The 23500-nt window shown below is 40.0% G+C and overlaps 2 protein-coding genes across 3 annotated transcripts; both read right to left on the reverse strand.

Annotated features, from left to right (window-relative positions):
- Positions 1 to 253: 253 nt before the first annotated feature.
- Positions 254 to 14251, reverse strand: bbs4 (Bardet-Biedl syndrome 4). 2 transcript variants are annotated; one of them, XM_026162487.2, is made up of 16 exons: positions 14079 to 14251; positions 11894 to 11936; positions 7437 to 7541; positions 6946 to 7009; positions 6571 to 6682; positions 5398 to 5470; positions 4978 to 5031; positions 4759 to 4886; positions 3794 to 3848; positions 3619 to 3687; positions 3281 to 3433; positions 2396 to 2567; positions 2062 to 2131; positions 1810 to 1954; positions 1521 to 1725; positions 254 to 547 (listed from the first exon to the last, which is right to left on the reverse strand). In XM_026162487.2, exons 1-16 carry the CDS (start codon positions 14234 to 14236, stop codon positions 393 to 395), a joined length of 1761 nt encoding a protein of 586 aa, XP_026018272.2. In that variant the 5' UTR covers positions 14237 to 14251; the 3' UTR covers positions 254 to 392. The 2 variants fall into 2 exon arrangements, with proteins under 2 accessions (XP_026018272.2, XP_026018263.2); XM_026162478.2 differs by having other exon boundaries at positions 7437 to 7516; positions 14079 to 14173.
- A 1570-nt stretch (positions 14252 to 15821) lies between these two features.
- Positions 15822 to 23253, reverse strand: scamp2l (secretory carrier membrane protein 2, like). The gene is made up of 9 exons (XM_026162532.2): positions 23050 to 23253; positions 22208 to 22285; positions 21993 to 22079; positions 21110 to 21242; positions 20893 to 21021; positions 20308 to 20467; positions 20017 to 20118; positions 19434 to 19551; positions 15822 to 16943 (listed from the first exon to the last, which is right to left on the reverse strand). The coding sequence occupies exons 1-9, from the start codon at positions 23104 to 23106 to the stop codon at positions 16791 to 16793; spliced, it is 1017 nt and encodes a 338-aa protein (XP_026018317.1). The 5' UTR covers positions 23107 to 23253; the 3' UTR covers positions 15822 to 16790.
- Positions 23254 to 23500: the final 247 nt, after the last annotated feature.

Below are 23500 nucleotides of genomic sequence, written 5' to 3' on the forward strand. Positions count from 1 at the left end.
CTCTAAAACAGCAATAAGGATCATTATTAGGTTATTTACATTGTTATGTAAATAACAAAATAACTTAAAGCAAAAATTGAGAAACGTAAAGTCCGAAGTCTTTATATTAAGGGCTATCAGTCAAACAATATTGTTTGCTCTGGGTCTAAACAGAGAGCGTTGTGTGTGACGTCTTCTTTTGCGCACGCGGGCCGCTTTGAGCGTTCACACTAGAGAGCGTTTACTGTCAAATTTTATTTGCAGACAAAAAAATCGGATTTGATCAAAAAATCGGAATTGAGCATCAAGACCTGCAGTGTGAACGTAGCCAAAGAGGCTTAATTGTCCTCCATTACAAATAGGTGACCTCAAAGATGACACAAGTAGTGTAAGACTGTAGCCACCAAGAGAATTCATTCCTGCACCTTCGATTTCATTTTGGAGGTTCTGGGTTTAGGGTTGTCTGACTCTGCGGGCTCTGGGGATCCCGGAGGATCAGAAGGTGGGCTGGGGGCTTCCAGTACATCATCTTCTGGCTCTCCTGCATTGGAAGGGCCTCCGGACACCCCTGGAAAAGACAAACAGAATTCATGCAGGTTTGCTTCGCTACAAGCTTATCAGAAATCTTTTACTTTCTGATGAGACGCGTGGGGTTCATTAATGCTGAGCTCTGCAGCATTAGCTGGGAATAGTGACTGGTCCCAGGCTGTAAATGTCTATATTATGTCACATGCTACGGGACAATTTAATTAATTCTCTGTGCAGATGTGCAGATAGTACCAGATGTTTCTAAATCCAGCTGTAAAGTACATACACATTCAGGTTGGTTGGTTGTCAAACAATGGCTGGTAATTGCTGGTTGTCAGGGGCTAAATAGATGCCAGAGCTGTGGAATTATGTAAAATGCCAATGTCACTGAAGATGTATCTATTGTTCTGGTGATATTTGTTACCAGCTACACATGAGTGGGAGAAAACACAGGCCATTGGCTCCAGTGAAGAAAAGCACTACTATCCACTTACCTTTGAGAGCTGTAAGCCTCTGCAATCACTGCACAGTAGCCTTGAATTCATAAGCTTACCCGTGTGTCATTTTTCCACACTATTGATTCTCTTTTGTTCCAAAGAATAGAACACACAGCATACAGGCAATAGGTTGACGTCGTTTTTCCCCCACATATTCCATTTCGCCTTACCCTGTATATTCAATCTGCTACAGCAGTGAAGGCACGAGCCTTTGAATATACAGGGAAGTGATATTTTCAAGTTTTCCTTTTGAATGAAAAAAAGAACTTTGGTTTGATGCAGAGAGGTGGAAGCTGCAAATCACACACTCTGCCGGCGTTACACTGGACTCCTTGGAAGTCATTTTGAGTTTGCGTTCAGAACAAATGTAAGCGAGAGATTCAGTTTGACTTTGATGTTTCAGGTTCTTAACAAACGTCCCCTTCATCTTTGATCAAAACGGCACAGGAGAGGCTTCACCGTGGAGGCGGATCATGAAATATTGCTTTAAACAAGACCATAACTGGTCGTGTGTACCTGTTGACAGCTGAATGTTTTTGCTGTAGCTTGCGGCTGAAGACATGGCCTGACCCAGGACTTGGTTAGTACCGAGGGGAGCACCGGGGGTTTTGGTGGCTGCTGCAGAATTTGGTTTTGATTTGGAGTCCTTGCCTGGTTTAGTCCACACCAGCGCTTCTGTCACCTGTAGAGCAGTTCCCATTTTCTGAGCCATGTCCATTAGCTGTTAGGGATTAAAATGTGTTGCGTTGGAACAAAGAATGACCACTAACTTCAGAGACATCATTGATATCAGGATCTACAGTACCTCAGGATCAAATTCAAAGTTGCTACTGCTGTCTCGGAGTATGTTGACTTTCCTTTCCATATCCTGGTATTGATCCAGAGCTCCCTTCTTGTCTCCATGATTATAGAGGAAGATTGCAAAGTTCAGGTTAACCAGGGGGTTGGATCTGTGGAAAATTGATCACCAAGAAGAGGAAAAAAAAAATCAATGATCTGATACAGTTTTAAATTCAGATCAATGGAAGTTTCAAGGTGTTACTGAGGACAGGCTCACTCATCCAGAGTCACAGCTTGCTCGTAAGATCTGGTGGCGTTCTCATAATCCTCCAAATTGGTCAGAGCAACTAAAGATGTGACAGGAAATTTTTTGTCACATACAAGCCCTTTTCAATTTTCAAATCAAATGTAAATGTGGTCAAGCTGCTGAATAGATTTAATGAAAATACTAATACATTTATAACCCCCCCCCCCCCCCCCCAAAATCCTTTAAGCAGCGACATTTTCAGTAAAGTGCTATTTAAAAAGCTATCCCTGTTTTTGCCGTCATAGATTTCCTCTTCAGGCAGAATTAAATCATGAAGGATTTGTCTGTCTCACTCGCTCCGTACCTGCCAGCAACATGTAGAGCTCCCCCATTCGTGGATTCAGATTGATGGCTGCACTGAGGAAGTGGAAGGCAGAGGCATACTGCTGCATGGTGAGGTGTACCAGACCAAGGTTGTACAACACTTTCCAGTCAAAGGGAGACAAGTAGTGGGCCCGCTTCAGGCAGCTGATGGCCTGTGGGAGACGTGAAGTTAGGAGAGAGAAATTGTCAGGACCTTTAGGTGAGTATCTTAATAATATATGAAGTAGAACAAACAGGAACATCAGATTCAGGAACATATGTAGAAGTTTCCTGAAGAGGGAATTGTGCCAGATCCTCTGAAGGTTTTAGCCAAAGAAAAACCACCAGAATTGTAATGAAGTTGTGTTTTACAGAGTTTGGGGGGGTTTGATTTCATTTTCTCAAGATTAATGAAGATTACAGAAAATGTAGAGTTTGTATTGTACTCAGTCATCCCCACAACGTGTTGGTTTCTAAACTAGAAAAAAAAAAAGAATTGAATGAAGTTGCTTTTAAAATTAAGATATGTTTACATTATATATATGTATATGTATAACATATATCTGAACACCTAGCAGATACATACAGTAAAGGCAACGTATGTGCTGCGCCCCTTCGCTGCATGCCTTCCCCCTCCTCTCTCTCTCCCCACTTTCCTGTCTATCTACGCTGTCTCTATCAAATAAAAGATAGGATAAACACTGTACTGTATACACAAAGGGCTCCTTCAGAAACAGCAGAATTAAGTGGCTGGGCTGTGATTAAAGGCACGAGCCATGGCTGGTGTGGAAATAACACCGAGTAGGCTTTTTGTGTGTGTTGCCTTTTGGCAGTTTTCTCATCCAAACTGGATGAAAACAAGCAGGAAAAAAAAAACATTACTCACAGCTACATATTTCTTTTTCCCAAAGAAGCACATGCCAATGTTGTTCCACAGAGGGGGACTCTCCGGCACAGCACATGCTGCCACCCTGTACTTGTTCATAGCCACATCAAAGTCACCATGGGTCTGCATCATGCTGCCTGCAGCCAGGATGGCCTAGGAATAAAAACAATGATTAAAGAGATATTAGAGGAAGATGTAGCCTTGATGAAAGATGAAAGTCAGGCCGTAACATCTGACAGGGAATGAACTGATTTAAAAGGAACCTGGTGCACTGTCCTTAAGGAGGTGAGTAACAAAATAAGCTTCTGCCTAATTGTAATGTGTAAGTACCCACATACCTTATAATTGTTGGGGTCAAAGGTGAGGGCATTCCCAAGATGTTCAAATGCTTTCTGGTATTTCCCGAGCTCAAACAAAGAGAAGATTGCTGTCATTCCTTTTTTGCTGTGCTCATCTTTTATGGGCATATCATTTCATCAAATCATTTAAAAAAAGAAAAAGAAATCTGCTTACCTGCAAAAACAGCAGGCCCAGTGTTGTGAGGAGTTCAGTGTTTTCTGGAGAAAATCTGAAAAAGAGATGAGCCAAAAGAATAATGTCAGTTAACCTATGCCAGCAATCATATTCAATGCATGTGCTTGTTCTTGAGCAAACATACAGCAGCTGATATCTAGGGAATCTCGTGATTATTCAATCAGCCTTTGATTCGGTATAATTGTGGAGTATTAATTATGACCTGTGGGGGGACGATGGGGCTCAAAGAAAAACGGTAGAGAAGAGGCAGGTTGGCATTAAAATAAGAATCACAGTGGTAAGTCTCATTAAAAGCGACACCAGTATTGGGGCACTTGATTAATTCATTTACCCCCAACAGGAGGCAGCCATAATGAGCTCTATTATAGACACAAATGTCATTTCCTTATTTACACCATGGCCTAATGTTTAAATATTCAACATGCGAGGAGAAGTGGAAATGAACTGCATTTATACTGAACCCAGAGTTAAAAATGTGGCAAAGCTTTAAGTGTTGAATAAAACGATTTCTGGAGACAGAAAAGCCATAAAAATAAAAACCAAGATGAAACAACTTAAAGTATGCGAGAACCTTCTGAACCAATGTTTGAAGGCGGTATGTTTGAACTTCTCCACAGGAATCTAAAGAAAATTGTTTGACTTTGTTGTCATAAACAATTCCTTAATGAGAACATCATTAATATTTTCAGGCCCAAACCCCCACATTTCTCTTTTTGCTGTCAAGCAATGTTGGTATCGTGCTGTGAGTGCTGGTGTTCTCATTAATATTTTTGGGAGATTTTAGTGGGACAGCCCCCATTAGACTCTTTAAGTTGGGTTTTTGAGAAATGTATCAGCTCTAATGGACTGCTGTACATGTCAAGAATGTTTCAATGTATAGTACATACAGAGTAATGCCTAACAACATCTAGCATGAATGGCTAACATTATATATATGCACTTACTCCACCGCTTTCTTGTACACCTCTATGGCCTTGTCTGTTTCTCCAGCCAGCAGGTGAACCTTCCCGAGCATCATGAAGGTTTTGTCGTGCTTGTTTATCTTGAGAGCTATCTTTAGATGCTCCTCAGCCTGAGAGAGACAGAAGATCAAAATGATCAAATCCCTGTGGAACAACTACAATTTGTCCTGCTATAGTGTTGGTAAAATCAGCTGTACTCACATATTTGAAGTCTTTGATGAAGAAATAGCACAATCCCAGATTATGACTGATCTCCTGGGGTGAGAAAATGTCAGATTTTACATGGATCATTTTTGCATTGCACGGGTTGAGCTGAATTTAATTTCCAAATGTAAAAGTTTTATAGGCCAACAGTTCTGCAGTAGCATTAGAGAAGGAAGTGGGAGTGATTAATGGTAGCACAACTTTGATAGCCCCCTAGTAAAACAGCCCTGGACGAATTTGGATGTGCAACCACAGAGCTGATTGTGATAAATTGTTGCAAGTGTGAGAAGAAAAGGTTCAGTCAAGGTAATTCCCACTCTAAATGTTGGCAGAATTTGTCAGTGCTATAATCTCTGCAAAAAAAAAAACAAAACCTTAAAGACAAAGTAGGAATTAAGAGTGTTTGCTTTCTACTACCCAGTCGTTCTCGTTGAGCCTTGCAGCTTCATGATAGAATTCAATAGCTGCTTTGTGCTTTCCCAGAAGAAATCTGAAGAAACAATAAACAACAATAATCCATAAGAGACGATAACCCATTTTAATTACTGCTTTCAGAATAACTATTATTACAACATTAAAAAACAAACCATTCAATGAAGCTGTATTCATTTTTCTTTACAAAGGGAGGCATTACGGGTCAAGAGGATAAAACTTTACTATAAGCCCCAAACTTTCCCATTGGATTACTGATAACAGAGACAACATCTTTATAACATAACGTTAATGAAACTGTGTGTTCATATAAACTCACCTGACACTTTATTAGGAATGCCTGTTAAACTAGTCATAAATACAAACATCACATGGCAACAGCTAAATGCATTTCAGCACATAGACATGGTCAAAATGACCTGATTAAATCAAACTGAGCATCAGGATGGGGAAGAAAGGTGATTTAAGTGACTTTGATATTAGAACAATAGAAAACTGTTGCTTGGTTTGCTGAGTCTCAATTTCTGTTGCAACATTCAGTAGGGTCAGAATTGGTATAAACAACATGTAAACATGGGTCTTGCCTTGTATGAATGGTTCAGGCTGCTGGTGGTTTAACAGTGTGTGGGATATTTTCATGATCCCTTTTGGGCTCTTTAGTATAAACTAAGCACCATTTAAATGAGAGCATTGTTGAGTATTGTTGCTGACCATGACCATCCCTTTGTGACCACAGGGTGCTATGTTCTGATGGCTGCTGTCAGCAGACTAACAAACCATACAAACTTCAGATAATGTCAAACTGGTTTGTTAAACATGACTATGCGCTTAAATTGTACTCAGATGGTTTCCACAGTCACCATATTTTAATCCAATAGAGCATCTCTGGGATGTGGTGGTAGATTTCCATCATGAATGTGCCGCAGTCTGCAGTAACCATGTGATGTTATCATGTCAATACGGACCAAAATCTTAAAGCTGACCAATGCATTAAAAAACAGTTTTTTCTCCAGTGTTTCCCCTTAAGCGGTGAAGGTTCTGGCTCTAAGCGGCCTGCAGTGTGACTGTTATCACTGTATATTTCTCCCCTGTGTCTGTCTTGTTAGCTAATGGAGAGGCACTGATGCGCTCATAGAGGCTTCAGTGCAGAAGACTCACAGTGATCGGGCCACTTGCTTAAGATTGTCTGCGCTGTTGGGATTTAAGATGGCACAGCTCTGAAACAGCTCCAGGGACTGCTGGATCTTGCCCTCAAGACGCAAGATTAGTGCTGCACAAAGAAATAAAGACACACACAAAATAAAAGGATCTTCATCTGCTTGAGGAATTAAAAGAAAAAAAAAAAACGCATTAAAAAAAAATCAAAGACACAGCATGAGGTCCAAAGAGCAGTTTTTGGGGAAACGAAATCATGTACTTGTGCAGCTCTGGTGTTGACTACCACAGAGGTTTTACTTGATGTAGCTGTTAAAAAAATATCTTACACATTAAAAGCGGAAAAAGGGAATGGCTGCTACAAAAATGATGGCTCACCTTGAACATATATAGCATATTCACACATCCCATTAGTCTCCTGCAGTTGGTCTTTGATGATAACCTAAAAAGGCGCAGAGTGGAAAGACAATTTCGAAATCTATCCAGTACTCAGATGATACAGAGGAATATTACACCCTGTTCTGTACATCTGTAGATATTAACAGAGTAAGCGGAAGGGATGTATGTCATTATCGCCTCACACAAATTAGATATGCAAAGAAAACGCGTGCAGGAGTAGTCCAGTAATATATCTAACAAGTACTATTCAGAGACTTTATTAAGTGTGAAGCAGTTTCAATGAACAGCGCTGCATGCAGTGAATGAATCAGGCCTTAGACAAAGCCGCGTGCATGTCGGGAACTCAATATCTTCATCATGTATATCTTCAGTGAGGTCAGAGTGGGTCTTTCAGTCAATCACACTCAGCACAGTCACAGGTCAATGACAGACTACGCCGCAAACAGAGCTGAGGAATGAAGGCACTTTACCTTACAGGTATCGTAGTCCTTGAGGATATAGTGCTGGTGGATTAACCAGTTCCTTCTCTCCACAATAGGAAGCTCTGGAGCTGGGTGGAGGAACACCATAAAAATCTAAATATTACAAATGAATAAGGATTTTGGGAAAAAAAACAAGAACTTTTGAGCATGTTATTGTGCAGATGATGTCTTATTTGGCTGATAGCTCAATGATTAATCCTTAAAGAGCCCTCCTTTTGCAGTCATTAGTAAGTCTCTGATCTGACAGTTAACACAGATGTAACACTGCAACCTAAATCCACAGGCTAAATTTAAGTCAAGTCACCGAGCAGGCATGCTGCAAATCTTAGCTCGTTAGCAGTTTTTTTTTCTTCTTATGAACAGATGGCTCAGCCTATTAAGAGTAATGTCTATTAGAACTATTTTTAATGTATGCCATCTTTTCTAATTTGACAGCTGAATAAATAATCCTGAAAGCAGCCTCCCCATGCAGTTGCTAGTAAGTCTTTGATGTGACAGTTAACATAGATGTTAACACTTCAACCAGAAACCCCAGGCTAAACTGTAATCAATTCACCAGCCACTCTGTAAATGTCACCTTGTAAGCAAGTTTTGCGTTACAAACACTGCTTTTTTCCCCCTCCTCTCCCCCCGTGTCTCTCATTTAATGTCTCGACAGGTTGAGATATTCTCCCTGTTGCCAGGGCAACGATGTCTCTCGCAAGCCAGGTGCTTGTGACAGAAGAGCGAGGGTATAGAGACAGAGTCAAAGAGGGAGGCTGAAGGAATGAGCAGAACAATGTAAAGCCAGCTTTAGAAAGGGTTAGGTAACCTCGAGAACCGAACTACAACGCCTCCAAGTCCTCTTCCCAGTGGAGTACAACATTTCATTTTACAAGGAAGCACACATAATGCCAATTCAAGCGAGTCTGATTCTGGTAATCCTGTTATCTTGCACCTACTACCTTCCTCTGAGGCTAAAAATAGGATTGAAGGCATTGTGAAATACAGTGCTAGGCTTTACCATTGACACTGGTGGGGGGGTGGGTATCGTTAACGAACTCCGAGTGTTAAAAAAAAAAAAATACAGTGTGAATTACACCAAAGCTCCCCTCTGTTTTATCTTTCAGCGCCTCAAGAAGAGCTTCGCTGATCTGCTGCTAGAACTTGAGCCCATTCCAGATACTACACAGAAATCCACTCCATCGCCGACTGTGAAACGGCACGGGCTCCACACGTTTGCCACGTCAAGACTGGGAATGGCCCTATTTGTAGGGACCCTAATCCGCTTTCTCCCTGCTGAGACAGCAATAATATTCTTGTCTCTGGGTTTCAGCTGTGGTCCTGCGGTGCACTATGGTCCACATACATAAAGCAAGGCAGAATTTGGAGAGGAGTGATGGGATACATGGGCAACGTGTATTCCTACAACTACTGTATGAGAGAAGGATAGAAAGAAGCACAGAAGAACAGCCCAGCACGAGGTCTCCTAAATATAGTAATGTGAAAAACTTCATTGCAAAGAGAGAGTTTTCTCATTGTTATATTTGATCTGGATGAAGCTAAGGCAGCTTTGCCCTCAGTGTGTTTCAACCATCTGTTAAAAGGGGATAAGAGCAGAGGAGAGGCATGCTGAGATCAAAAGACACATGGGGAGAACGTAATGAAAAATATGATGAATATTATTTTTGGAAGTTCAATCACACACACAAAAAAACCCTCCAAAAAAGCCTTCATCTTGTCAAGTCATTTAGTCTCACATCGAGATGCTGACACCTAGAGCAGGGCGATATGGCCAAAAATATTTATCACGATATATATTTGAAAATTTGCGATAACGATATAACCGACGATATAATTGATGCGAGACAAAATACAACTCCACAACATTACTAGCGCAAAAAGACAACCTTCCATTTATTTTCACTTAAACAAGAAGCTGGTTTTTATGTACATTAAAGCTTTATAAAAATGTAACAGTGCAAATGCAAATTCCTTGCTGAAAGTTTAACCAAAAGGCATTTACAGTAGAAATGGGCTGACATATCCTGAGCATAACCATGTATAATATCCACTGAAGTTAAAAAGAGGTGCTTTGCAACATTAAACTGCAGTGTGCAGTACGCATTTTTCGGACCATAAGGTGCACGGGATTATAAGGCACATTAAGCGAAACAAAGCAGTCAGATAAATCAAACTTTATTAAACTCATTCTTCTTGCTTCCTCCACTTCTGTACCATTGATTCATTAATGTTGAATTCTCTGGCAGCTGCTCTATTCCCATGTTGTTGCAGTATATTAATGACTAACCTCATATTGTGGATGGATTATCTCAGTTGTTCTCCTGACTGAAGTTTGGTCCGTTTACAGTATCCTGCCATGCGATTGCATTTGTCTCTAACCATGAAGAACCTTCACGTTAACTTTTATAAGTGGAAAAGTGTTAGTGTTCGTCCTCCAGCTTCACTGTTTATGTTATGCTAACATAGCTGTGTCGCTAGCGATCACGTAGCACATCATTATATACCAGCTAGCCCAACTTCAGTAACCCTACAAACGTCACTGCTGTTTAGTTTCCTGTCTTCATTTATGTTGGAAGTGATAGCAGAGCTGCACGTTTGATTTTTTTCAGAAATCTCTCCGTCAGAACATGCTATATCATGCTTAGGTAACTAGCGAAACTAGCGAGCTAACTTCCGCTAGCTTCCTGCTAACTTCTAACTCCGTTAAATGTAATAACTTTTGTTTTCATGGATGCCTGGAAGTTAAACTTTATAGTTACACCTGGTAAAGCAGCAATGCTGATCGTTTTATTAAAGATGAAAGAATTTAGACAGTTTTTAACTCTAAGTGATGCTGCAGTGTTGTTTGACCTGAAGCATACGGAGTTTAGGACCCAGATTACTCCCAGATTTAAGAGCATCTTAGTCCGACAAATATGACAATAACAACGGCCGCTTGCATGTTCTGCAAAAAAATGTGCTTTGTCGTGTATCTGACGGACAAACACCAAACCAGTTCCACATCACTGAAGTTGCACCATTTTTACAAACCAATTCTGGTTCATCTGTTTCACTCAACAATCGGCCATGTGCGTATGAAAACAAAGGCACTGCGCATGCGCGTTTTACTCCCATTCTATCGCGATATTTCATTTTCCTATCGTTGCCTAACATTATACCGGTATTACCGTGAACGGTATAATATGGCCCAGCCCTACTGACACCTTTTTTCCCCCTTTATCGGGAATGTGCCAGAAATGACTGTCAGTATCCTAAAAAAAATAAGGCAGACTGCTACATCCGAGTCAAGAAACTCACACTGGATTTTATTCAAATCTAACATACTGTACTATTTTTTTTAATTTACTTTAGATCTTTCCATTGCACAGCACCTGTCAGGTATTAACACTAAGAATGCACAAACAGCAGTGCTCAAAATCTAACATAATATACTCTGCATACTACTCTGCATAGCAAAGGTAAATTTGTGTATGCCTTAAATAACCATAATTACATTTCACATTGGTAAGTGCGGAATGAATGTGACTTATGGACACAATTATGGTTTATGTCACGTTGCTTGATTATGTCAAATCTTTAAATGTCTACATTGCAAAATGGATGGGTCCTTGCATGTGACTGTTTTCATCCAGTTGTGATCAAGTGCCAAAAATCGGCTGATATACACTTTAACACGCTTTGCATTTGGAAAACTTTTTAAAGAACTATTTTTGCGTATACAGTCTGTATGAGGCATAATGAAGTCACAATTCCCTGTAGATAAAGCTGTGAAGTTCATGCACCCAGCTGCCACTTTATTTTTAACTCAGCAGCGGCTTTAAAACAGTGCATCTCAATTTTAAAGTTCCTCTGCATTCAGGTTGTTATCAAGTCTGCTCCCATTGGTGTATGTGTATTAGCCTCCTAAAATCCAATCTTTACTTTCTTTCTTTCTTTTTTTTAGTTAGAACAGAGGTGTGTCTCATATTAAGTACAATCCAGGAAAGGGTTTGCATGCCAAATAAAAATTATCATTACCACATCATAGCATGTACTCAACTGCTTCCACCGAGGTGCAATTCTCAGTAGCTCTGATTATTATTATTATTACAAAGCACTATAAAACAAAGAAAAGACAAAATATCTGTGGGCAGAAATATAAACTATTTAATGGCACATTAGGCTTCAATAATGATGACAAAACATCCTCTGATTACCAGACATTTTCTACACAGAGAAATATCTGGAAAATGGCTCAGCAGCATAATGCCTGTTCCTTACAGAGAAAACAAACAGAAGGGTGAGGGTGACCTCTGCAGGCCGTTCACTTCCAAAACCTTTAGTTTCAGTTATCAACACTTAACCAACTTTTAGAAATGAATTTCAAAAAAATGAATGTCACACAACAACATGAAAATAATTCAATTAATTTCAGAACATGACCTGCAGTGCTTTCACTGTACCTTTAGGCGCCCGACGTTTCTTGGGTTCAGTAGCAACAGGGAGCTGAAATATGTGACAAACAAGACAAGCAGAAAAATAAATAACAGCAAACAGGAGTCTGAAAGTCAAGTGAAAAACAAAAGTTTCCTCAGGATTCTATGCAGGCCTTTGAAAACCTACATCATCCTTACTTCTTCTATACGAATTAAGAATGTCAGTAGCCGCCAGCCAATCAGATGTACTTAATTAACTCATCATTGGCAAGTGTGAGCACCTCTATCAAAGATGATGTTTTCTTTTAGTTTGCTGGTTTGGAGTAAACAGGTGTGTTTTAACACAATGCAACAACCTTCCCAAGGCGTCCCTTCAAAATCACCCCAAGGTCAGATGTTTACTGCTCAGAGAAAATGCAGGAAAAAAATTCCAAGCACTACATCTCAGACTCTAAAGGCCTCAGTTAGCATGTTTCAATTTAAAGTTCATGAGAGCACAATTAGAAAAAACAGTTATGGCTTTTCTGGTAGGACTGTCAGGAGAAAGCCTGGCATCACAGCTTAGGTTTGAACCAAACTCCAAGAGTTCTGAAAAATGTCCATTGGACAGATGAGATCAAAGTACAGATCTTTGGTCATGATGCACAGCGCTGTGTATGGTAAAGATCAACACAGCATATCAGCACAAACACCTCATACCAATACCATGGGTGTGTTTTGTAGCCAGAGGGCCTGAGCACCATGTTATTGACTCGATCATGAACTCTCCTGCATAAAAAAGTGCAAGAGAATGGCTGAAAAAGAAAACAATCAAGGTGTTGCAATTGTCCAGTTAAAGTCCACACCAAAACCTGACTGAAATGCTGTTCCAGGACCTTAAGAGAACTGTGCATAAACAAATGCTCACAAACCTTAATGAACTGAAGCAACTTTGTGAAGATAAAGTCATGCAGAAAAGTATTACTAATAATTATTACAAGTTATTGCTTTTACATGGTACATCTACAGGCTATTGAATCATGGGGTGTACTTGGTTTCTCAGAGCACTGCACAGAGTCCTGCAAAAACACATGACTGTTCACATGACTGTGTGGTACACAGTAAAATAATCCTCGGGCAGCCCTCACCAAAATACAGAAAATCCTGTCCACTCAAAAACTGAAAGAAGGCTGTGTGGGAATGTGGGCCAACAAGCTGAATGACATGTGTGTTTACTTAATGAACAGAGAGAGAGAAAACACTCTTTCCCAATCAAACAGCAGAAGCATGCAGATCTGTAGGGTTGGATAGACTTGGTGACCAAACACTGCCTATTTGTCATCAATTCAGTTTATAACTTCTATGGACAGAATTTCTAGGCATAACCAAAACATACTGGAGAGATTATGTCTCTCAACTACTCTCTCTTCTCAGTGTTCCTCCAGAAGAGCTGGAGGAGGTGAATGGGGAGAGGGTTGTTTGGGGGTCTGTGCCAGCATGCTGCCACCACATCCCGAATAACCATCAAATGAAAGGATGAATGGAATGATATATTACATTAATGCATTTTATTCAAATTGTTGAGATGTACCGGTAAAATTTTGCAATGTAACGTGCTCCTGTGTATGTTCTGTTCAGTGACTGCAACAACAGTAACATTTGCTATCTTCACAATGTACAGGTAGATGCACGCATGCGCAGTTCTTCTCGCATCACATATTTTTCTTCCCATATTTGACCTCACTTGTGGATTGTTTTGGATGTGGTTGCTGATGCTTAGCAGTTTATTGATATTCTCTACATGTCATTACACGCTGAAAGTTATTATGCCACAGCGATAATATAACTGGGATTGGTCGTAAGGCGGTTAATGAAAAGCTGCTTGATAACGTTTTCTACGTTATCGTATATTAAGGGTGGGCTAAAGCTTCCCAAACAGTCCACAGCAATCCTGCCATTCTGCCACAGCTACAGCTGTCAGCGTTAAGGTTTAAATTTGCCCTTGAGTGAGTGAGATTAGTCTCGCAAGTTGCCGTTAGCTGCAGCTTAATCAACTTAGCGCAGACTTAGAATAGGCTAGCCACCTAGCTAACTAACGTTCAAGTAAGCGTTATAGAAAGCGTGTGGTAAAACCTGGCGTCGGGCTTTCTCGCGAAGTGTCACACTTTCATTATATTTCGAGTCAAGTTTGTGTTTATTCAAGAAAAGGAGGAGCAGCTCGCATCGCACTCACCGTTGCGGTTGTTTCCGCGTCCGCCATCTTGGGATGATCAACACTAGAAGCTGTTGCCATGGATACGTCAATGGCGCGCAGACACGTAGCTGGTTGGATTTGTGCTCTCGGATTAAAGAAAAAAAACCTTTATTTACAAAAAAGGGTTTAAAAACCATTTTTCGTCTTTCATAGTTTTCACTCGATAAGATTCTGTGTATTCTTAATAAATAATTACACCACATGATTCAATAGCTTGTAAAATCACTTTTAGCAGCAAGAACTTAAACTAATAATTTTCTGTATGGCTTTATCAGTCTTTTAAATCATTGCAGAGGAATTTTGGCCCACTCTTCTTTACATCGTTTATTTAGTTCATTGAGGTTTGCAGATATGTGTTTATGCACAGCTCTCTCGAGGGCCCAGAACAGCATTTCAGTCAGGTTGAGGTCTGGACTTTGACCGGGCCATTGCAATCTTTTCTTTTCATAGAATTGATGCTGTGCTTGGGATCTGTGTCCTGTTGTGTATCGTCACTTTTATAGACTATTTCAGTATACACAGGAGTTCATGGTTAACTTAGTGATTGCAAGCTGCCCAGATCCCATAGCTGCAAAACAAGCCCAAATCATCACCCTCAAAACGTCTCCGTTTTTTTTCTCCATAATAAAAGATCAGCTGATGTTAGTAACAGACCCTTTAAATCCTGTAAGTTGGGCTGAAGTTCAGCAGAGGAAAGGGGTCAGCGTGTACACTGACTATACACACGTTCTCACACCTTTCTATCAGAACCACGTTTAAATATTTAGGCAATTTGAGCTATAGTAGCTCGCCTGTTGGATCGGACCACACAGCACAGCCCATAACCCTGTCGCTGGTTCACCCCTGTTCCATCCTTGGACCACTTTTGATAGATAATAATACACTTCTAAGAAGACCACTTCCAAGACTTCAATTCAGAATTTTATAGACAGTACAGTTTATTGAATGTTAAGATTGAGAATCAATTTCCAATGCATACCCCAGCAGTAAATATGTTTAAATAAGTCACTAATATTTACATAATCTTAACACATTTTGATCACAAGAAAACTTCACCAGTTGTTCCACAGGCTACAGATAAAACAGGGCATTAAAAGTCTTGAACGTGAATGGTCACACAAAGATTTGTATGTTACTTCTGTTTAAAGGCACTGAGGTACAAACATCAGATTGGGAGTATACAGTGTTTATATACTTTTTATACACACACACACACACACACACACACACACACACACACACACACACACACACACACACACACACACAGAGAGAGAGAGAGAGAGAGAGAGAGAGAGAGAGAGGAAACACTCAAACCTAATTACAAGGTGCAGACAGGAAAAACAGTAAAACTACCATGGGCACAAAGTCAAAAATATTGTTCTTTCTACTCATTAATGCACTTTTCATGTAAATACATTCAAATTCTATACTTCCAGTAACTTTACATTAATAAACCAGTACCCCCCCCCCCCCTTTCATTTTAATCACAGCAAGTCTCTGTATTATGCCAAGTTTTCTTAACATGAATTAAAAGGTAACATCTTCATTTGCTTCAAGAACAGCTTTAAGCCTCACTTCATTAAAAAGAAATATCAGTAAGCAGATAAAACAGTACAAATGACCTCTTTATCCCATCACCTTCCCATCATCAGCAGCTCATCCTATTGTCATATACACATCAAAACATCAAATTTGGAGATCAACGTTCAAACTGCACAGTAATGTAACAGTATGCATTTATTATCATTTATACTTTTACAGGACACTGTGCATAAAGTGTACTATTGGTATTAATGCACTTATAGTCAGGACAGTTATCCTGCAAGGTTCTGTATGCTGCTGTAATGTGAAAAACATTTTGTAGATCCATTGTTCACAGATGGGGGAAAAAAAAAAACAAAACAAAAAAAACAACAACATTCTCGTGTCAAGTGAGAATCCAACCTTGGACAAAGAGTTTATATTTCAAGCCTCAGTATGTCATTCCTACATTAGCAGGAAAAAATCCTGATACTTTTTACCAGGATCTTTAAGAAATACTGGATTTAAATCAGTGTTTCTTGTATTGCAGATTATCTCACATGTATCTCTTTAGTCTACTCTGTTAAATGCTTTCAATAGCGATGCAGTGATGAAATGTTACAATTTTATTTGTGTGGCGGCCTCACCTTGCTCTCTATCTAAACCCCAGCTTCAGATTTCCTACTGGACATTTCTCTAAAGCATAAATGAATATGACATATGCTGATGAGATCTGTGCAGGTCTTTACAAGTTCCATCCATTTTATTTTTGCATTTTATAATCTTTTTACCTTTTTTTTTTTAAATTAATGTACCATCTCATTATTAGTTCGTCAATCATCTATGAAGCTCTTTGAATTGCACTTTCCTTCATCAAAGGTGCTATACAAATAAAGTTTAACTGAGGGTAGGTTCCTATTCTTGGAAGATGACTATGTCTTTAGCTACACATCTTCCTAAATTACACAATCTTTATTATTATTTAGTTTTTTAGTGGACATGGAGAATGGAGACACCCCACTTGGTATATTACTCATAAGTTACTTGCTTTTTGCCCTTTTCCCTAAAAATTCCTTTACACCAACTGCATAATGTTGGGACGTGGGTAGCCCGGTATGCTGGTCAGAAAAGAGAATAGCCAGAGACACAAAACTTGTAGAAATCACACTAATTTTGGCTCCTGCCAAAGGCTCCCTGGGCAGCGGAGGTAGCAGCGGAGGTAGCAGCATTTTGGACAGTTCGGTTGCTCAGGACACCTTGTGAAAACTCCTGCTGGGCCTTGGTGAAGCTGGCACCTGTGTTTCTGTATTTAGAGTGGACCTAGGATGATAGGAAAAGACAGAATATTTTAAACAATGACAGGAGATCAAATGATGAAACAGTGTTTAACCTGCTGGTTCCTGTAAGGTTCGGTCCATGGTTCTTATGTCTACAAAGGAGCTCATGAGTTCAGTTTCATTGATCTGCAGAGGTGGGACCAAGTCATTGTTTTGCAAGTCTCAAGTAAGTCTCAAGTCTTTATCCTCAAGTCTCAAGTCAAGTCTCAAGTAATGTCAGGCAAGTCAGAGTCGAGTCTCAAGTCACTGGTGTAAAAGTCCGAGTCAAGTCACAAGTCTGAAATTTTCAATTTCAAGTCCTTTCGAGTCATTAAAAAAAAACGAAAAAAAGCATGTTGCAGTTATGCTACATGTAAATATTAGACCATGTAATTTTTAAATCTGTTTTTCTCAACACATGACAAAATAGTGAACTTAGAAAATATACACAAATTGTGAAATTGCACCTCTTTAGAATGCAGCTCAATTAAACCTAGCTCCAAGAATAATTTTCACCGACAGTTCTGAGATAAGCTGCATGTTATTCTTGGATGCGGTTGTAGGACCGGCTTTAAAATCGCATGACAAAAATATCATACACATTAAAAAAAACTGCATCACCAACGTAGCCTGGACAACATTTGCTAGTTAGATGAAGTCAGCTATCTCATTGTAGCATATTTATATGCATATTTATAAGCATACGGTTCTTGGAGTGAGTGCATACACTCATGAAGTTTAGTAACTTCCGGTCACTGCAACAAGCCCAGGTACAGTTTACCGCCGGATGGGTGCAGGACCTTGAAATGCACCGTGTAGAACGAAAGACCATCGTACGTATCATAAGTTTACCAGTCTCACAAATCGTCGTCATAAATACACATTCGTTAACCGTTTATTAATAGGACCTTTGAGCTCAACGGTAATTAATTAGTAGTAGAAATAATTTCTGGTAGCATTACAGAAATGTAGCAGTGACAATAATATTGTATGCTGTAATCGTACTGGGCAATTAGTGATACAAAAAACCTGTTTTATCCTGTGAATAAAAGTATATGTTTTTGTCAATGTACCATAATAACAGAAGCGAAACGCAATATTGTGTCAGGACAATTCACTATTTATGCACAATAAATAAAGGAGCATAGCGCGACAATTTCTGTTCAGCGACAGACTTGCTTGTAACCTATATCACCAATTATGTTATGAAAATGACGCATTAACTACAACAGCAGACTGACCTTTGTGGAAATTCTTGGAGCAGACTAACCTGTGAGCTGGAGTGTTCTGGGACGTTATATTTTATCTTTGAATGGCTGCAATCCAGGCCATCCGTCGCCTGTTTGTTACTTCGGAAACATGGCTCGAACAATTTCTCTTAAACGTCGTAATCCGATAACAACCGATCTCTTTACCCGTCAGCTTCCCGTGGCTGTCATGCGACCGGCTATTGCAGTTAATAATACAACAGCTTCTTGACATTTTTGTGTTTCTTTTTATCGCTGTATAACTGATTTCAATTGAAAGCCTGCGTGCGCTAGTATCTCTTGCCACGAGTTCCCAGAATCCTTTGCGGTTCTACCCGTGAATGACGTCACATTTTCAATCTCTATATAATATGCGTGTTAAATTCTATATTTGGGGTAAAATATCAAGTCTTTTCAAGTAAACTGGTTCAAGTCCAATTCAAGTCCCAAGTCATTGGTGTAAAAGTCCAAGTCAAGTCACAAGTCTTACAACATTTTTTCAAGTCAAGTCTAAAGTCATAAAATTAATGACTCGAGTCTGACTCGAGTCCAAGTCATGTGACTCGAGTCCACACCTCTGTTGATCTGTTAGTGAGGAGGATATCTGAAAATACAATAGATATCTAGTGGAGACTAGGAACAGACTTTTTTTTAACGGTTGTTTTTGTTCCCCCCCCCCCCCCTTTTTGCATTAAGATGAAATATTGTGTCCACTTTCTAATTAATTATTGTCTTTAAAAACCAAAAGACACTCCTGGAATTTCTACATGGAGGTAAGTCTGTACAGTAAGTGCATTCAGCACACACACTTGGTTTGAAAATTTCCTCTGAAGCTGTTCAAAGTTTTTGTCACCACCTGATGTTTAGTTTGTCTTTGATGTAGCTTCCAGATATAAATGAGAAAAAATAACATTTATATATGTACGCAGTATAAGTCATCGACAACTGTCAGTGCGCCCCAGGGTGGCTGTGGCTACAATGTAGGCTTGCCATCACCAGTGTGTGAATGTGTGTGTGAATGGGTATGTAAAGCTGGATATGTAAAGCGCTTTGGGGTCCTTAGGGACTAGTAAAGCGCTATATAAATACAGGCCATTTATCATTTTAAAACATGTTTAAAATACTTGGCTTAGGGTTATTCAGTTCATCAAGATACATTATATTGAATCTGACAGGTTCATAATAAAATAGTAATCAGATTACCTATAAAAATACAATATGTAAACAGAAGTTTTACTTTTGCGTACCATTTTCAGCAGGATGACAGCCAGCACAGAGTTTACAGTGAAAAATCCAGCCACTACCATCATAACCACAGCCACAGCCAGGTTCGTCTTGATGATGGTGATTGATGTTATCCATCCACTGTCAAAACCAGAAACATGCAAGAGGAAAAAAGGTGTAATTTCACATTTTCTCTGTAATTATTATAGTACACTGAAATTCTTTTTTTGTGGATTAAAGAGAAATACACAAACAACCAGATACCAAATGTAAAGCATGAAGTTTGTAAAAATGACACATGGAAACCCGAGGAGCTTTATACATGATAGAAAAGAACTCCCAAAATAAAAGTTACACACACTTACAAAGCAGCAACCCAGATTTATTAGGGCAGCAGGAATCTGTCAAAGAAATGCAATAGAGGAGAGACAGGAGAAGAATTCACACACAAACACGTGTGAATGAAGAAATGTGGTGGTCCATGCACACTGAATGTATCCCAAAGCAGCATGCACATTCATACAATGAAAAACAGAATCTTGGTGCACTTCCACCACACGTTCAGGTAGTGTAGGAAAAAAGAAAAAGAAAATAAATCCCACTGACCTGTTGCCCCAATGGGGAATCCCCACAGTTTGGATAATGTAAACTGCCACTTGGAAGAAGAAGACGAAAAAGAAGAAAAAGAAGCTGAAAGAGCTGTCAGACCTATGGAGGGGAAAAAAGGGGACACATTATTAATGCGAAGGTGCTCACTGGTTTGCTGACATATTGCACAATAGAGATAATAAGTTTCACAATCGCATGAAGTCATAAAAATGAGTCTGGAGGTCATTTACAGTTTGAAGACTTGTATTAAAGTTCATAAGTGTAAACAATACCAGTGACACAGCATACCTAAAGGCCTTGTAGACCGGCCTGTACCAACAGACGAAGGCCACAGGGGTGAACAGAATGAACCAAAGAATAGCCAGACCAAAGTCAACGCCATAGTTACTGTCAATGGTGAAGCAAGCCAGGCAGGCCAGCACGTTGAGGAAGAGAGTGGCACTGTGGACTGGAGAGGTGCAAAAGAAAACCAGTGACGCAGACATACACTTATAATACAACACTGCTTATAAAAAGCGCAGGTGAACCAAAATCTGTGCACTTTTAAACTAATAGGCATGAATGGTGTCTTTATTATTGTTATTATCATCTCCTTCGTAACAAATTAATTTCCCAAATGTGAGGTAAATAAATTATTTCTCGACGTTTTAGTGCAGCAATTGTGACTTTAAACAATCTAGTATCTTGTAATGGATCAAGTTGATTCATCATGATTCATTTGTAAAGAAAAAAGTAAGAACTTCAGCAAAAGTATGAGTGGAAAGTCTTGATACATATTTAAATTTAGCATATTAAAAGCTGAGATCTGATGTACTATACCATCCTTTTAGGTCAGTGATTGGCATATAAAATGCTACAATCAGGGGTACATACACATCCAGAGGTAGTACATTCTCTTGCACATCCTGCGGTAGTCCTCGGGGATTTCCTCCTCAAAATTCTGATAAAAGCAGGGCTTTATAGGGAAGAACCTTGGAAGAGGTGGCCAGTTGTTCTCTTTAGCTGACAGGAAAAGATTTAAAAACCTTATTATCATTTAAGACTTAACACATACTCAACACAACTACATCAAATACCTGCAGCCACTTACCTCCGGGGTTCGATGCGCTGCCTGCCTGCCTCCTGTTCTCTAGCTCCTGTTCCTTCCGCTCCAGCTCTGCTGCTTTCCTCTCCAGCTCCTCCTGCTGTTTGATCAGGTTAGCCTGGGCAGCAGCTGCTTTAGCCTGATGCGTGATAGCAGACCTGCATCTTAATACTGTCTTCAGCATTGTTGAACACAATTTCCTCATACATGTACTGCACTAAAATAACCATACAAAGTGCTGCTTTCTTGCAGTGATAAGCTAGATGGTCCCTGCAGTAAAATGTGATGACTTTTGGGGCGGCTCAGGATGTGCACCAGGTTGTCTACCAGCAGGTCGTTGGCTAGATCCTCCACCAATCAAATCTGTGTGCCAAAGTGTCCTTGAGCAAGACATTGAACCTTAAATGAATTACCTGTGATGCACCAATCAGAGTGCAAGTGTGTGGGTTGTAGAGAAGCATTTCTTAGCATTGTTTATGTATGAACTGGACCAGGACTTGGATACAGACTTTCTACTCAGTTGACCACTCAAAGTTCTTTCTACTATACCTCTCATTCATCCAGTCACACACATTTATACATTATTCATGATTAAGTGCTTACACACACACACACACGATCCAGTGGATGCATCGGGGGGCACTCAAGGATCAGTATCTTTTCACAGGAATGCAAATGTGGAGTCAGGGATTGGCCCATTGACCTTCCGATTAGCAGGCGACCCACTCTACCACTCAAGCTACAATCGACCAAGTAAAGAAAAAAAAAATACTCATTCTTCTTTGCATGGTAGTGTCCTGACTTGCATTTCTTGAAAACGTAACTTAAATCAGTTAATGTTGTCTGATCTCATTATTTAAACACGCTGAAATGCATTCGTCTCACTCACTTTTGGGTTCTGCTCCACAGATGTCTGTAGTACAGCTGGTTGAGAGGGTGCAGCAGAGATAGGGATTGTCGTCCCAGAGTGCTGTCCCTGTAAAAAAAAGGTTGAAGCAATATCTCTTTTCAAATATATTTTCATAAAACCAAAGGATTTGGTTCCTGCTGAATATCATATCACACTATGATATGAGCAGTTCCATTAAAGACACAAAGGCTGACCATTTCCGGTGAAGAGAATGGGTTGTAATCCCCGACGTTGTCATTGACTCTGCTGGTGGCTTGTGTGACTGAAGCATCCTGGGAAGAAGAGAAAAAAAAAAGATCAAACACACTGTAAGGTGTGACACTGAGAATCCATGACTGTTCAGCGTTTATGTGGTGCCAACTGTGGAATTATAGGAGTGTCCCATCCAGTGGAGGAGCAGCACCTGAACACTGAATTTTCTCTCACCAGATTATCTGTTAATAACACTCTTTGCCCTGGACCACATTTGTTTCAGTTAAATTACAGTTTGTGTGTGTGTGAATAAAGATTAAGCATCCATTTCTTAAGTTAAAATGTCAAAGACGTGTGGATTCATAAGCATTACTTCCTAGGTCTATAAGACCTAAAAAAAACAAAGAAAAAAAACCCACTGGTCTGTAAAACATAAACAAACAACAACAAAAAAATATACAAAGAAACAAAACTATCTATAAAGTTAAAAGCAGCGTCACTGGCTTGCTACTGGGGTTTCTAGTTAATGGTGTCATCTATGAATAGCTTGTAAAAGAGAACTCCCGGTTAATGGCAGGCACCTGTTCTCGGGTCTGTTCACCTGCGCAGGTGAGCTCAGAGCACACTTCCAGCGAATATTCACAGTTTTAACGTAAAAATGTTTATAAGCGCATTGAAACGTGTCACACTTAACAGTGGCGATTCTTAGCCAGGAAATGCTGAGGCCAAACCCAGCAACCAACCAAACAGGTTTTTGTTAGAGCATATCTTTGTATTCACTTTACACCAGAAAACGAAAAGCTTCTGAAACTCGATTCGCGGACAGAAACCAACCAACACTCACCTGGAAGGGATTTACGTCCATTGGGTCAGCGAAAGGGTTACTGTCGAAACCCGACATTGCGAGAAAAGTTTATATTGCGTAAAATAAACAACGACGGCACCCTTCTCCCCGGCGGCTCTCGCTGGTCCTGCTCCTGCTCCTACTGATGGTGCTGTGCGACGCCGGCGGCACTGCGCATGCGTCGCTTGTGTGGGCCGCGTCACCGAAGGTTGGCCGGAGTCAATTAGCCCTCCTTTATTTTTAGCAGTAATGTGAATTGGTTTCAAATGAGCGGTTCTCGTGACAGTCTGTCCACGCCGATTATGTGTGTGTCGAAATGAGAGCCAGTCTGCGGAGGTAAACGCACAAAGTGAGCTCCTTTTTAAAACTTTCCTCAATGTCCTCGAGGGTTTGAAGTTGCCTTTAGGTGCTGTGGAAATAATAGCTTATTTAAACGACTGAGCAAAATCAC

This window comes from Astatotilapia calliptera, chromosome 1, assembly GCF_964374335.1.
Source record: "Astatotilapia calliptera chromosome 1, fAstCal68.1, whole genome shotgun sequence".
NCBI classification, from domain to species: Eukaryota; Metazoa; Chordata; class Actinopteri; order Cichliformes; family Cichlidae; genus Astatotilapia; species Astatotilapia calliptera.